At 35.0% G+C, this 16,609-nt stretch overlaps 2 protein-coding genes across 4 annotated transcripts; both read right to left on the reverse strand.

Moving 5' to 3' along the window:
• Window positions 1–1,707: 1,707 nt before the first annotated feature.
• LOC140806183 (peroxidase 10-like) lies at window positions 1,708–4,016 on the reverse strand. Its single transcript, XM_073162691.1, has 4 exons — window positions 3,418–4,016; window positions 2,970–3,161; window positions 2,714–2,879; window positions 1,708–2,216 (listed from the first exon to the last, which is right to left on the reverse strand). The coding sequence occupies exons 1-4, from the start codon at window positions 3,625–3,627 to the stop codon at window positions 1,804–1,806; spliced, it is 981 nt and encodes a 326-aa protein (XP_073018792.1). The 5' UTR covers window positions 3,628–4,016; the 3' UTR covers window positions 1,708–1,803.
• A 5,669-nt stretch (window positions 4,017–9,685) lies between these two features.
• LOC140806182 (mitogen-activated protein kinase kinase kinase 5-like) lies at window positions 9,686–16,032 on the reverse strand. Of its 3 annotated transcripts, none has more exons than XM_073162688.1 (11): window positions 15,402–16,032; window positions 13,934–14,683; window positions 13,760–13,847; window positions 13,045–13,107; window positions 12,798–12,961; window positions 12,044–12,137; window positions 11,688–11,747; window positions 11,481–11,606; window positions 10,905–11,108; window positions 10,515–10,612; window positions 9,686–10,380 (listed from the first exon to the last, which is right to left on the reverse strand). In XM_073162688.1, exons 1-11 carry the CDS (start codon window positions 15,845–15,847, stop codon window positions 10,200–10,202), a joined length of 2,274 nt encoding a protein of 757 aa, XP_073018789.1. In that variant the 5' UTR covers window positions 15,848–16,032; the 3' UTR covers window positions 9,686–10,199. The 3 variants fall into 3 exon arrangements, with proteins under 3 accessions (XP_073018789.1, XP_073018790.1, XP_073018791.1); XM_073162689.1 differs by having other exon boundaries at window positions 13,934–14,680; window positions 15,402–16,030; XM_073162690.1 differs by having other exon boundaries at window positions 12,044–12,119; window positions 15,402–16,030.
• Window positions 16,033–16,609: the final 577 nt, after the last annotated feature.

Below are 16,609 nucleotides of genomic sequence, written 5' to 3' on the forward strand. Positions count from 1 at the left end.
ATAAACTAGCCAACAAACATGTAACTAAGCAAGCTTTGCAAGAAAAGGAAGATGGAGTTGGAGAAAAAAATAGGAGAACTGGAAATGATCAAAAAGAATCTCAAGCAGGCAAAAGATGATGCTACTCAATCATGGCTAGACTCCCGTCCCTTGATCGATGAGCTTGAAACGATGCAGGCCGAATTAGCCAGTGCAAAAGACAGAGTTATCAAAGCTAATGCCACCATTTCCGAGCTACAAGCACAACTAGAAACCATGGATATGTGCATCAAATCCGCAAAGGGAGAAGAAGAGAAATGCCACGTGATGATCAGCGACATAAACCAAGCACAGCACAAGGCACAGGAAGAGATGGAGCAACACAAAATAATAACAGATGAAAAACGAAGAAGAAAATCGAAACTGAAACAAGTCTTGAGGCTGAAGAAGCAGACTCTTCAGACATTGGAGCTCACCCTTGAAGCAATAAAGTTGGAATCGGAAGCTTTCGGAACTTCGGCAGCTCAAGCACTCCATTACATCAACAACTCGGAGGCAGCCAACATCATGATCCAGCTACGTCAGGAGGAGTATGACTTGCTCATAAAGAGAGCCAGCGAGCAGATTTCAAAGGGAGAATTGCGAATTTCGGTGTCCCAGGAAGACAAGCTTGCGGCAGAGAACAGCCGAGATGCGGCGTTTGCAAGACTGCAGAAACTGCATCCTCGCAAGGGAGACAACCGAAGAAATATGGTCGAGAAAATCATTGGTAAAAAAGATACCCCTGCGAAACCCGTAACAGGCATTGATCATAAGAAAAAGGCCAAGGTGAAAACACCTGGCGGAGCAGATAAAAGGAGTAAGCGACAGCAACTTAATACTAATCCAACCGATGATAATAACAATATTAACAAGAACTATTTGATCAAGAAGAAGATATCTATTTTTGTTAGAATAAAAACTTTTTTTGTGCGAAAGTTGTCAAAGTATTTTAAATAATTGATGGCGTCGAGATCAATATTAGTAAGAGGTATTCGGGTTTACTCTAAGATATCGTCATATTCTGGTTTAATCTTGTCTTGCATTATTGTAAGCCGAGACAAGGATATATGAATCATTTTTCCACACGGAATTGCTCGTAGAACAGTGATTTACGTTGACGACAATCGTCTCTAAAATATCGTGACTTCGAATCGAGGTTACCATAATAAATAATTTTTGTTGTAATTTTAATCTTTCTGCCGAGTGCTGATCAATGGCAAATCCATACAAAATTTATTCCCAATTAAAATTTGTATCTCAATAATATATGTTTTTATTCTTTTTTCTTTTTTAACAAGTTCTGGCTTATGTATGATTAAGTAGTGGGATAATAGCCAGTATGGTCCTCAAAATTTGTTCTTTTGTATTTTGGTAATGTAAGAATTCAATTTTAATTTTTGGTTCTATAAGTTAGGTTATGTCTTGGTCTTTAAGCTTTTTTCAATTGGATGTTAGACGTGACGCTGGATACATACATTTACCGGTGTACACATCGATATTTTTCAGTGTCACTTCAGTATTTTCTGACTTTTTTGTCAGCAAAATCCAAAACATAACATAACTTACGTCACCAAAACCTAAAATTGAATAGTTATAAGACCCAAAAAAAAAAAATGGACAAACATAGAGGACTATTATCCTTTAACAAAAAACGGTAGGATTATTCATTCACACACATCAGGTATATGATCAGAACCATAAAACTTTTATTTTACACTTACAAAGTTGAAGTCCACCGTAATTTTGGCACCAAATTCTTCATGGAATCCAAACAAAGCCAAATCACTTATTAACCACTCTACAATTTTTCCTTATTTCACCATCAACTCCAGTAAGAACACCAATATTACCCATCTTTGTCATTGACACCCCAAAGTCCTTGAAGAACATAAAAGGGTATTTACTATAATTTAACACCAAGGCAGCAGTCTTATTGTCACTCATCAGAGTTTGATCCGACAGTAAAATGCCGGAGCTGTTCACCAGATTCTTGAAGTAGCTGTTGTCGAACTTGCTTGAAGTAGCAGAATCCAAAGGAACCAAGTTGGAGTTAGAATCATCTTGATTCTGGCAAACACTCCGTAAACTGGTCAGTAGTGATTCATCCAGAATCGGATCAGGGTTACCAGCTCCATCAAAGTTGAAGAGCCTCGATTTAAATGTGAAACATTGAGCAAATCCAATGGAGTGGCCACCTGAATGCATGATGAAATATTTACTAACACATGGAGGATTCATTGACCAGTGAATAAATAAATAGATTTGCATGCAATAGATCCTTTTATCTTAAGAAATTCGATTTTTCTTTTTCAATTTTATTCCTATATATTTGTCTCTTTACGATTTTGGTGACCTATAACAGTCAAATTTCAATTTTATTTTGCCATCCTATTTTTGTTTTGCTTTTGTTTTTTTATTTTAGTTATTTTTTCTGATGTGGTAGTAATATGACGTTGATACAACGTCGTGTGTGGTGACATGTCAAATTATTGATGAAAAATAACCAAAATATCTGAAAATTGGAATATATAAAGTACCATGGAAGACAAAAATTGCAATTCTGCACGACAAAAATTACAATTTTTTTTTTTTATAAAAAAATTGACCTCAAGTTCATGCACGTAGCTATCTTTAGCTGCGAACTCATAAGGACGCTAAACTCATAACATTTTTTCAAGACAAGATTTCGCACCTGACAGCACGACTACGTCTTTGGAATCAAGACCCTTGGAGATGAACTTTGCAGTGATATTCCCCAAGGACTCAAAAGGTGATGGGAGGTCTGTGTTAGCTGCGGTCTCATTCGCTGTTACGCCATCTCGACGGCCCAAGGGCACAAACCAAAATGGCCCGCCGGCCTAATGAATCAATAGACACGATCAGGTTCTTCATAAAGAGTTTTGATGCTACAAATTTGTTAAAGCACTAGAAAATTTGTGAGCTTTTACCAGAGATACAGCATCTCTAGCAGCAAGAGTCAATATATCCGAACAAGAGACTGTGGATGGGCATGCTTTCTCAACATTGGCTTTTATTGCGTCAATGACTTCAAATCCACGGACCGAATTTCGATTAGGAGACGCATTCTTCTCCCCCTTGAAATCGATGCTCTCGTCAAGCAAGATAGATCCTTCACAACCCTAAACACCTCAAAGGCAAAAAAAAAAAAAAAGAATAGAGACATCACTGAAATGTAGTTAGTTTAAAACTAATGTGACATCTTGAAATCATTTCATTAATGATCCAAAGCTGTCAAATAATTGATTGAGTGTGGTTTTTGTACATGTGGAAATTCACTTGATTAATATTATTATTTTATATTTTTACTGATATATACAAGAGAAACACTAGTGAACATTACAGAAATATTTAAAAATCGTGAGCTGAAGTCGTTACATTAACAAAACAGTCATGGAAATGCAAGCGCAAAATAGACGCAGCGAGCCTTGTTTCGTTGGCTATAGCCGACCAAACTCCCCGTCTGACAATCTTAGTCAAGTTTGGACATGTAGTATCATAAAATTTGTAATCAAGTTGACCATAACCAGCAGAAAGCAAGAGCAAAAGGCAAAGAACAGCTGAAAATGCAGAAGAACTACGACCCATATTTTGAAAGGAATGGAACAACCAAGATTTTCAAAATTGAAGCATGAGTAGTACACAGGAGAATCAGGAATTTATAAGAGAACAACACAATGTGCTAGTTTGTTCTCTAGAGAGTGACAAAGCCACTGAAGATGTCCCTTTCACTTAAGTTTGGTGAAAGTCCTCAAGTTCTCAGTGGGTAGAGAAACCAACCAAATCCACGTTAGCAAAAATCAGAATTCTAAAGCCTCCAATAAGCGTTTCCTATAGAAGATTAAAGTAATGAAGGGTGCACTTATGGTAGACTCATGTTGACTATGGAACAATTTCGCTAGAAATGGAATTTGCTGTCACTTTCCTTTTTGTCTAGAAACAGCTTGTGCTAAGGAGGGATTTGGATCCTCTGCTGTGTTGAAAATACAGCACTGAGTGCTACGTATTTTTTACACGAGATGATCACATGATCATCTCGTTTAATCTGACAACTTTTTAAATTTACCTCATATGATGTGATGTCCACGAGATGATCACGTGATCATCTCGTGTAAAAAATGCACAGCACTAAATGCTGTGTTTTCAACACAGTAGAGGATCCAAATCCTGCCAAGGAGGGGGCTCGAAACGTTAAATTTGGGAGAAGAAGTAATATTTGTTTTGTATATATACGTGATCATCTCGTGTAAAAAATGCACAGCACTGAATGTTGTGTTTTCAACACAGTAAAGGATCCAAATCCTGCCAAGGAGGGGGCTCGAAACGTTAAATTTGGGAGAAGAAGTAATATTTGTTTTGTATATATACGTATTGCAATTATTATTTTTCTCTATGTTAAAATTAAGATTATATTTGTATCTTTATTTAATCATTTTCCATTGTTTGAACACTGTGGATGCGAAGTTGGCGCTATACTACATTAGCATAATGTCTGAAAAATGACAAAAATCACAAAATGAAAAATAAGACAGAAATTTGACTACATGGATTATCAAAATCAAAAAAAGACAATCAAAATCACAATTTTCCTTAAATTATTATATCTCATAAAAAGCAATCTTTTGTTACTCCTAAAAAATATATATATTTTAAATAATTAAGATATGGAAGGTTAATTAGTGCATTTTCATCTACTCTTGGCCTTCTGCTTCTACTTTCTGTTGGTTAATTTGTAGGAGATAAGTTAAATTAATCCTCACAATTTCACTTGTACAACCTCGACCAGAGAACTTCTAGCCTAGCCTAACGATGATAGAATTAAGGTGGTGGAACCTAGCTTCACATGTTGACGGCATGATAAATCCCAAGTTGAAAGTAAACAAGTATGCCATTGTAATAGGAAATGTTGGTCTTCTCCAATTTTGAATTTTAATCATCCAAGTTTTTAAATTTTGATTTTGATGTACTAACTACTAACTTTTAATTTTTAGTTATTTTAGTCAAATTGCTAACGTGACATCAGACAGCCATGTCAGTACTTCGAGCAAATAGGATGGAAAGCCAAAAAATTTAAAGTTAGTCGATCAAAACCAAAATTCGAAAACTTGATGGATCAATAAAATATTTTTCACTTTGTAATTTTTTTTTATATCGGTAAATCAAAATGTATCACTCAAAAGTGACGTATACTTCAGCGGGGATTGAAATCATCAGATAAATCATAGATGTTTTCATCAATGTAAAACTTGTTTTATTCATCAAACTGCTACTACACTACAGCATATTTCCCAACCAACACTTTGGCAAAACAAAAAATTCGTGTTTCCTTCCATTCATATTAACGTATTCGACTTCGTGAAATTTCGTGGATAGACACTTTAGAAAATAAAAACATATGCACTACAAAATACATCATCCAATTTCAATTATCAGTTCAAAAATGTAGGGATTTTTAATTTATTAATTCTTCGCATGCAACCGATATGTATTAGCTTGTGCAAAAGGGAAAATAGTCACTTCATCTTCTAATGTTGCCAATTTTGTATTTTGGTTATTTAAATAGCGAGTATGTCATCGAAAAATGCAGATGTAACACTAGAAATTTCTTATATGACATCGAAAAATACTGCTACGTCTTGCGTAAATTCAACATTCCGGTGAAATAAGACCGCCAGAAGCCAAAAAAAAAACCAATTAACCAAACATGATTTCAGACTTGAGTAGGTCTCATGTGAGATCGTCTCACGGATCTTAATCCGTGAGACGGGTCAACCCTACCTATATTCACAATAAAAAGTAATACTCTTACCATAAAAAGTAATACTTTTTCATGGATGACCAAAATAAAATATCCGTCTCACAAATATGACCCGTGAGACCGTCTCACACAAGTTTTTACCTTCAGACTTTATTCAAAAAAAAAAAATACAAGACCTTATTTAGAAAGAGGATCTTGTCATAATTTGAGTTTCAAAGCTCGAGCAGTAGAATATTTGAATATATATATATATATATATATATATATATATATATATATATATATATATATATATATATATATATATATATATATATATATATTCTATTGCCAAATGATAACTATGCCCAAATAAAATAAATCAGTTTAACGGTCTTAAGTCAAAAGACTAAGCACAAAAGAAACCATTACTAAGTTAAAACAGTGCAAAATGAGGTCAGCCGCTATCAAATTAACCTTATAAGTCAAAAGTTGTATCCACTGAGTGGAAAATATCACCACTTTTACGGATCAAGACAAGTTTGAAAATGATCAGATCATCAAACGATATTGTCCGAGAAATATGAAATTCAAGCCTCGCACCCACCAATTGCCCGAGACTAAGCTTTTCTTTGCGGGGAGTTGGTGTGATACTCGATAAACATCTCGAAATTGTTCGAATTTGATCGCTAGGTTTGATTTTCATGAGTCGTAAAGTGTGCAATTTTTAAAATGGTGAGACATGGCCCATGTGTTTTTTCGTTTTTGATAAAGTGAGAATCGCTTGATTTTCAATGTCACGGTCTAGAAATTAATTTTTATCAAAAAACATAATCTTTTGGGCTTATATATGGAAGATCGATAACTTCATGCAACGAATGTAGTTTATGCGATCAAAAGGATTCCACTTTGGCATTCGAGTCTCCTATTTTGTATCGTTGGGGTTGTTTTCGAGTACAAGTAAATTAATTGTTCGAGTTAAACACTGCCATAAAGAGAGGGTCACCGAGTGATGCATTACCTCACCGAGGAGGGATTCATAAACCTTGCCCAAGGCAGGCAGGGCACCACTTTGGGTCGGCCTCCAATTAATTTTTAAAAATTATTATTATAATTATTATAAATACTTTATTTTCATTTAATAAAAATATATTTTATTAATTTATATATTCTTTTATCAATACCATATCCATATTCTAAAAATATTCAAATTATTAAAATATTTTATTTAATCTTTATTCAAACTTTTGAATTTTTAAATGATTGTAGTATCATTCATAATAAAAAAAAATTATTATAAAAAAATATTAAATCAGAATAACAAAAAAATATCTGTCGGGTGCAATAATTATCTCGGCTAAAAGAACGATTGAACTGTTGTGTTTGACTTGTTGTGCAGTTTAAAACATTGAGTAGGTCTCTTGTGAGACAGTCTCACGAATCTTTATCTGTGAGACGGGTCCACCCTACCGATATTCATAATAAAAAATAATATTTTTAGCATAAAAAAATAATACTTTTTCATGGATGACCTAAATAAGATATATGTCTCACAAAATACGACCCGTAAGACCGTTTCACATAAGTTTTTGCCTAAAAGATTTGAGTTGTACTATTACCACCAGCTATAGACTTTGGTAAAGCGGTAAGAGCTCGGTCCTACAATTGGTATCAGATTCGAGGTCACGGGTTCGATGCTCATTAATTGCAAGGAGTCCAATCATTGGAAGTGAGATTGTTGAGTGTAATAATTGACCCTGCTGAAAGAGCGATTGAACTGAGGTGTTTAAGTTGCTGTGTGATTTAAAATTTTGATTTGCATCATTACCACTTGATATTGGTAAAACGACAAGCGCTCGATTCTATAATATCTTTAGTGAAAAATGGTTAATTGACATTAAATTTAGATAATAGATGATAATCATGACGCTGGATAGAGTCAATAGATTATTTCCCTATATCTAGGTGGAATTTTATTTTGTATATATTGTAAGATATTTAGGTTGCGATTAACGTAAAATTTCTTTGTTGATATATGGTATAATAATGCAATAGAATATTATTTGGCAGCGCTTGCCACTTAGAATAATTAATTTTGATATTTCTTATTGTGGACAAAAATATTCCATTTGAATTGAAGTACAAGAAATACTATAAAGAAATATATATATATATATATATATATATATATATATATATAGTCTTGATATCCTGTACATCTACCGTGCACACTTTTATGAGCACCGATGATGTATCATTCATCTATTGGATGCATGAAACCCTCCATTGCATGAAAACAACAAAAATTCATATGATAAAAGTAGAGTACTAAATTTAAAGGGTTCATAACTCAATTGGAGTTGACTCGAATGTCATTACTTGGAAATCAAATATTTGCAATAAATAAATAAAATGGAGACAAAATAAAAGAAAACTAAAACAATAATGTATTACCTTATTATTCCAGAATACAAGCAGTTAAATTACGAGAAACTAACAGAAGTCGCAAAACAAGAAGTCGAGGCAGTTTTCCATACAGATGTAGCAGCAAGAGCAACTGCAGGCAGCATTACAAAACCTCAAATTCAAGATTTGATTCGTTTAAACAGCAGAAACAAGAAGAAGAGGAAGATATGTGTGTGTGTATATATTATATATATTACCAATCGTCGATGATTTTGTCTTGTTCATCTTTCTCCGGAGGATAGCTTATGTTGTTGGAGGTGTCGATCGATTGAACTTGCGGCGGATCCATGGTTTCTCCCTTCTCCGGATTCTGATGCGTGCACGGTGGGAGTGGTGAGATTGAGTGAGTGGCTCCAAAAAGATGACCTGATTTGTTGAATTACTTGCTTTTTTACTTGTGCTTGACCACTCATCGGTGAATAGGCAGTGGCACGTGAATTTATTTATTTTTTTTAGGAAATTTACGTAATTTTAGGAGAATTATAATAATATTGGTGGATTACTCGTATTTCTCTAAATAATCTCTTTTTCTTTTTTGAAAAAATCCACCATAGGAGAAAAAATCTCTTTCTGACAATTTACGTTGACAATTGATTGTCAGTGTTAAGTTTTATTATTGTGACGGTAAAATAGTAATTTGATACATAAGTGGTAATCAATGATTAATATAACACAAAATGTTAGATAATTTTTTTCCGGAAGTGGTCATTTTTTTTATTAATCGTCGAACTGCATTGTATTGCGCCATTTTTTCTAATATTTTTATAAAAAATCAAAAATACAATATCATTTTTGTTGTGAGTGTGTTGTGTTGTTAAATTATTAACTTAGTTTTGAAATTTGATTATTGTTTTATCTAGTTTATCTTTGTTTGATTTGAATTATATTTTATATTTAAAGATACTATATTCTTGTTGTTTTAAAATAAATTAGAATATATGTCTAATATTTTTCATTAAAAGAACTGTAAACCGACCGCAATCGCATGAAATCGTTCAAAACCGTAAAACTGATTCAATATGTAAAACCGAGATTATTTTTTAAAAATCTTAACCGACCATGTATGACAATTCGGTTTTAATTTTTTAAAAAAGCGTAAAACCTTATTGTGAACAACCCAAACTGAGAGTTTAGAAAATTCTGATTTATGAGTAAATATTATCGATTACACAAGATTTGTTGATTTTGCAATGTGGCGAGACCTATTATCGACTTATCGTGATAAAACATCCTCAATGCACTCGTCCCCAATAGAACTAAAAATTTAATTGACAATAACAATTAAATATATTGCATGATATTTCAAAAGAGTATACATAAAAAAAATTTTATAATAAAATCAATAATGATTATTTATAATTATGCTGGCTTTATTGGATTGGTATGCTCGGTATCAATGCAGATTTTGGCTCTCACTAACTTTAGAAGTACGATGAACAAACAGAAAGAACAACTTTTTCCGTGACTAACTTTATTGCAATTCTTGCACAACAAAAATCGTATCCTTGTATCTATCTACGTTGTTTTAAATAGGGATCAGATTACAGGGTACACAGTGATTGTGGTAAAACCCAAAAACTCTGAAGCGAGGACCAATGAAACTTGATTCATTTTAATTCCTATTTCTAACTTGCTTTCGTTTAAATTTAGCGAACCATTTTGAATGACGTAAGTACAGGTGCATGCTTGTGTGAACCTCTCTTCAGAGAACCGAGACACCGCATCTCCATAATCCCCAATGTACCCAAACCCTACAGCTACAATCCCAACTCAAGGGACGAAAGCACGTCCCTATCTTGAGTCGTCAATGACACGGTGTACCGGCTCAAACTCCCTAAGCTGCAAGCTATACCTAAAAGAGTATACATACATACAGGGATGACCAAGACAATCCTGGGTCAGGCGCTCAAGGGGAACACCAAATGAAAAAAGACGTGGCAATTCCCTCGCTTTATGATTAAATACCGACACCTTGCTTGACAGAACTGGGAAGATTTGCTGTAGTGGTGGGATCGTTTGAGTATTGTCCCATGCTTGGTGGTGATAAAGTAGGAAGAGACTCGAGCGTTGAACGAGGAGAAATGAGGGGGACAACAGCTAACTGGGGTCTTTGGTGATGACTTCGCTGGCCAGTCACGCTGGAGAAAAAGAATTACTCATGAAGCTGGAGTTGGAGACATAGTAAGTCAAATGCTAATATATAATTTACATGTATACGGTCCAAAGGCAAGATAAAAAAACCAGATGTAAAGAGTGAAGCGACAAGTCTTACTGATTAGACAGTTTTGCCATCTTGATCTGCGAGTCAAATGAAACAGGCACTGAATCAGATTTTTGATTCAGACGATCTCTTAGGAATTGCATATCATCCTGTTCAATGATGCACATAATTTAAAAATTCACCGCTACATAAATTGCTCAACTAACTTATCAAAATTAAAAGGGTAGTTTGATAAGGTTGTGTTTGGATGGAAGGAATTGATTTGGGCTGAGAGATTTTATTTGGAAATGGGTTCCATATGATACCACGACTAGGTATATATGAAATTCATTACATTTGTTGTTATAAGAACTTAAATTGAGAAAGAATGAATTTGAAATTCATGGTTTGGGAGTTTTGATTTCAAATTGTTAAACCCAATAACACTCTGAAGGAATTTACCATCAACTTTCTCTCTTTACGTGTATGGGAGCAAGCTTCAGGCTGCTGTGAATAGTTCACAAATGGATGATCCAGTAACATGCTCGCAGTTGGCCTGTCTGCTGGATTTCTACAAAAGCAGCGTCGCAAGAAATCCTTGCCATCTGCTGACAGTGTTTCAGGTATAGGAGGAGTCTCCTTTATAGCCTTGAATAACGCTGCAGCCTGAAAAAAGAAAAGGACAAAATCTCTTCAAGTTCAGGAATCCCATCCACACTGGTTTAAATAGCATGAACAAGGTTGACATGCAGATATAACACACCAACTTATTTTGCTATCTTTGGTAAAGCCCAACTAAAATCAAGCAAAGACTTTCACCAAGTTACACATATAATGCTTGGAACAAGGAGGAATCCTAGAGATGTTTGCGCTTGAGTACAATAATGCAAAAGAAAAGTCAGAGAACTTATTTATTGTTCAAACATACACGCAGAGTTCGAGTGTAATATGATCAATTAGTAAGTTCATAATAACTGACATTTTTTCTCCAAGTGAAAGCTTGTAAAATGAGCCTGTTTACTAATATTTGGTGCTTACCCCTTCATACTCACTCCAAGGGGGCTTTCCGTTCAGCATCTCAATTATGGTACAGCCCAAACTCCATATATCAACTGCTAAAGCAAGATCAGAATTAGCATCTTTTTGCATCCCAAAATTCAAGAGCTGCATAAAAAGCATGTAACATTAGTATATTTTGGCAATGGTTGCCAGGATAGATAACCTAAGGTTGAAACACATACGTACCTCTGGAGCCATCCAATATGGACTACCCCTCATTGACAGATTAGCCGCCTGCCCGGTCAGCTGCAAATGCAAAAGAAAACAGAAAGTGATAGCCCGTCTTAGCAATGACTTTGAACAACACAAGCAGAACACAGAGCATAAAGCAAAATAAACAGAATAAGAAAACATTTATGGAGAAAGCAGTAACTCGGCAGTTTTTATTGCTCATGGACAGCAGGTATTTGACAGACATACAACCTTGTTTTAGATATTACTCATTCCATAAAATGCTAATTTAGTCAATATCCTCCTGAGTAACTATTGTCTAAATACAGAAATTGAAAAAAATCATTTTTTAAGAGAAATCATAAACTCACATGCTTAGCCATCCCAAAATCAGCAAGTTTGACAACTCCATATGCATCGACAAGTAAATTAGCACCTTTAATGTCCCTACAAAAGTGACGATAGCTAACCAAGTCACATAATAATTGTGCTATAAATATATTGAAAACAATTCTAAAACTACATAAGATGGTTCCTCAAGTTGCAGAATATGCATCAAATTTATCTAGCTAAATAAATATAAGCATCATCTACAAACAGGATATCGAAATAACACAAATATTAGCTACATGTATTATATATTTCCCTCTACCCAAGATGTGCCGAGAACATTTTGGTGATACACTAAGGATATAATGATACGCATCAAAGGACAAGCGCAGGGCAGAGTGGTCACACCTAATGTGTTTGCCAACCGAACAGTTTTTTAGCAAACTGTTTTAAGAGAAAATGATGAAGATCTAGGTTTTTGTTTGATTACATTACAGTAGTCAAAAAAATATTCGATAAATCAATTTAATTTTGAAACAGCAGATCGTCGTATGTAAATGAAATGCAGTTCCAACTTCCAAGTAACTCAAAACAATCTCTCTTTGTAGCTATATTTTTGGAAACTGCTGTGCGCACATGCCCTGTTTGCATGGGTTCTTTGCCTCTGTAGCCCGTACATATGCTTCTTACTATCTCTTCTCAATTGACATAAGTTCAAACTTTGACGACAATGATTCATTGGAAAAAGTATATTTTGCATTTTCATGACATCAAGACATACACATTTGACATTACCTGTGTATGGTTTTTTTACTGTGTAAATAGGCCAATCCACAGAGAATATGACGAGTAAAATTGCGAACCACGGATTCTGTAATAGCCCCACAATGATCATGGATGAATTTATTGATTGAACCAGGATGGACATACTCCAGGTATATGTAAAACTTTTCTCCAACCTACATGAAACGTGATTTAACTACAGCATCTTGCAGAAAGAAACCAAAAATATAAGTTCGTATTACTGAAGAAAATTACTCACTATTTCACTACCAAAATACTGCACGATATTTGGATGCTTCAGATGACTAAGAACTTTAATTTCCTGAAAGCATTTGGAAAACTTAAGTGTCCAGTCCAACTGCTGATAAAATACATGTAGCAAGAAGAATATGCAAATTGTGCATGAAAGTTTCAAGTAAGAAAGCACAACATAAAACAGCCTATAAACGGAAGATAATTATGTTTAATCATCAACGAGGTCTATTTCACATATCAATGGTTAATTTTGTGGAAGGTATGGCCTGCCTAACAATTTCATGCTAACAAATTTTCGGAGCTGACAAAAACAAATGTGTTTCACAAGACTCCTCAGAAAAGCAAGAGAATAAGTACCAAAGTTCACGGGATGGAATGAAAGATTCAGACTTTTCAATCTCTTAAGGAGTAGTATTTCTCAATTAACTACCTATATTCTTATTTTTTTAATCTTCTTCTCTGTAGTACAATACAATTATATTGTTATTCCATTTCCGGTATGAATAAAATGCAAATGTACAGAAGTAAGCAATCACATTCATTGATATCTTTGATTTCACATATAGATCGATCAGACATCGTAGGCCATAAAGAAATCCACAGTGTGGCATTTCGATGCCAGAAGTACAGAAGGAAGTCTAGTATCATCTACATTTGAAAACAGGCAAATTTGAATCTAAAAAACCAACAGATCGCAACCAAATAAATTCGAAAACAACCTGCTCCAACTGTCTTATACACTCAGCAGATTTTGCATCATCTGGTAAAATTTCAACTTCTTTCATTGCACATAAGGCTCCAGTTTCTCTGTCGACAGAAAAAAAGTAATAACCAAAGGACTTGATAGTCAATCGTGAAAGTAAGGGATGTACGGTGGCCTGAGCACAGCATACCTGTTGGAGGCCACATACACACTTCCAAACGTCCCCCTCCCTATAAGCTTTCCTTTTTGCCATTGCTGTTTGATGGGTACCAATTCAGGTTTAGCTGCAAGTGGACAAACCGGAGAGGTCCAGGAAGGTTTGACAGCTACTGAAACTTCAGGTTTAACTACAAGTGGGGAAATTGGAGTGGGATGTGAAGGCACGGAAGCTCCTGATAAATCAGATTTAGCTGCTGCAACTGGGGACGGTGATGCAGGATGTGAAGGACTGACAGCCCCTGGGGGAAGTGGTAAGGGATGTACAGTGGCCTGAGCATTACTTTCCCAAGGTGCCAATGAGGTTTCATGGGCCATTTTGGTAGGCAATGGTGATGTTGTCATAGGAGGACTTGTTCCATAGACACGAGAACTTACTCTTGGACTTTGAAGTGGTGAGTTATCTACACTTAATGAAGCTTTGTGGGAAGCCAGATGAGGATAGAAGATACCTAGACCTGGATTCCCATCTGAATGAGGGATCTCCGGGGCGGACCAAACTTGGAAAATGCTGGGGGGAGTTATGTAGTGATTTGCCAACATATCACTTCTTGGGGGGCTCAGCACAGGGCTTGAATATGGACTCGTTGGAGCACTTATAGGGATACAAATACTGTAATTATTAGATGACCTATCTTTGACGTTTAGCTTCTGAGGCGACTTCCTGGATGGCCGAACATCAGAAAGTATGGAATTTATTCTTGTATCTTGACCTGCTAATCTGCTGGCATGAGAATAAACAAAGACAGGACAGAGAAACAACATTACACAATGTTTAAACAAAAAATCCTAGATAGATTAATGAATGGAACCAATAACATAGAGCAACCAACTACGAAAACCAACAGTTCAAAAGAAGCTATAACCAAAGTCTAGAGGACAATTTAACGTTAATAAATAGTTCTACAATAATATGTAGCAATTTGAATAAGAATTAACATTAACGAGTTGCAATCATAGCAAGAAAATTTGAAGTTTTTATAAACTAAAGCAACAACTTCCGATAAAAATCGCATGAAAATTGATCTGAAGAGGCTAATGAGGTTATATTTAAAATAGAAAGAGAGTTTATAGGTTCATAAAAATTTTCTAATCAATTTGAGGTCAAAGGGAAAACACATCGACCTAAAAAGAGAAACCAATTATTTATATCAAACACGGGAGGTGCAGATTCTGGATTGCTTGCATGCCTAAGCCAATTGCAGTATGCTAGGGGATGTTACCATATAAATGCACAACCTTTATAACAACGCAACATCATTAGAATTAAAAATAAATAAAATTCATATAAAATATATAAATGATTTGATGATGATAACCAACGATATAAAACATATACATTCAGTAAAATATGTTTTTTTTCTTTAAAGTTCAATAACGAAATCACAATTCCATCAAAATGAGTTCCGTCCCTACAGCAATTAATTCCATTTTCACGATACCTTTTGAGACCATTGAGTCCATCAATGGCATCGGCGTCCAACCCCTCCGTTGCATCCCTTTCCCTACTTCTTCCGATCTGCTTCTCCTCGCATCCTCTTTGATTTTGAATCACATCTCGTGGCGAGGGCAGGGGAACACCGTTCGAGCTGGAAGAGGCGAACTTGGGGTCACGCCTTAAAAGAACCTGCAATTCCGGTAAAGGGAGCGGCAGAGGCGACGCAGATGACGACCTAGAATGCGTGATCTGGCTAGGAGACCGCCACATTTGGACGTCGTTCTCCGTAACGTGCCGCAATTTCCTCGCACGCGTGAGGTGGCGGCTCCGACCCGATGAAAAGAAGTTGGGTTTCAAGGAGTACCTGCTATCCCCACCTCCGATGATGACGCTATCATCGTCGGAATGCGATTTCGAAGCGGACGTGAACGCGCCTTGCCACCAGTGCATGGCTACAGGTAACCGCGATTCCTGATATCAGATTTTAGACTTCGGATCAGAAATTGCATTGGTAGGATGACTAAATTCAGAAGAAAATGGGAAATTTTCCCTCCGAGGATGAAAGATGAAAACCCTGGGATGGAAAATGTTGATGCTCCAAAATCAATTCAAATATACGCTATAAATAGTGTTCCATATCTCCTACAAGAAAGAAAGAATATATAGGGGCAAAACGGGAAAGCGATAATTACGGCTTCAATCTCATTTTATTCATATGCAAGTTAGTTAAGATTTAATATTATAATGTTATATACACTAATGCACCGATACACGCAACGTATAATAATTTTTATAGTTCATTTGATTTATATTTAAATGAGCATCAAAATATAATTATAAGAAATAATGAGAGATTACACTGTAATTCTGATGTATAAATTTAAAAATAAATTGAAAAATACAAAAATAAAAAAATGACCTCAGTGAGAATTGAACCTATAATCTAAACATATCCACTGAATTACATATAACTTACATTAAAATTTTAACATTTTATTAATATATATAATTATTAAAACAGTACATCAAGTTAACAAATACAAAGTCTATTTTTTAAGTGCAAAATTACAAAACAGATTCAGTTACACACAAACTTTTTTAAAAATCAATTTTCTTTGGACTAAGCAGTCTCCCAATAAATTCTGTTATAAATTTTATGAATTTTTTTTCTTTAATATAAGTGGATATCACGACCCAAATTTTTTTTTTATA

The sequence above is a fragment of the Primulina eburnea genome, chromosome 11 (assembly GCF_022965805.1).
Source record: "Primulina eburnea isolate SZY01 chromosome 11, ASM2296580v1, whole genome shotgun sequence".
In the NCBI taxonomy this organism is placed as follows: Eukaryota; Viridiplantae; Streptophyta; class Magnoliopsida; order Lamiales; family Gesneriaceae; genus Primulina; species Primulina eburnea.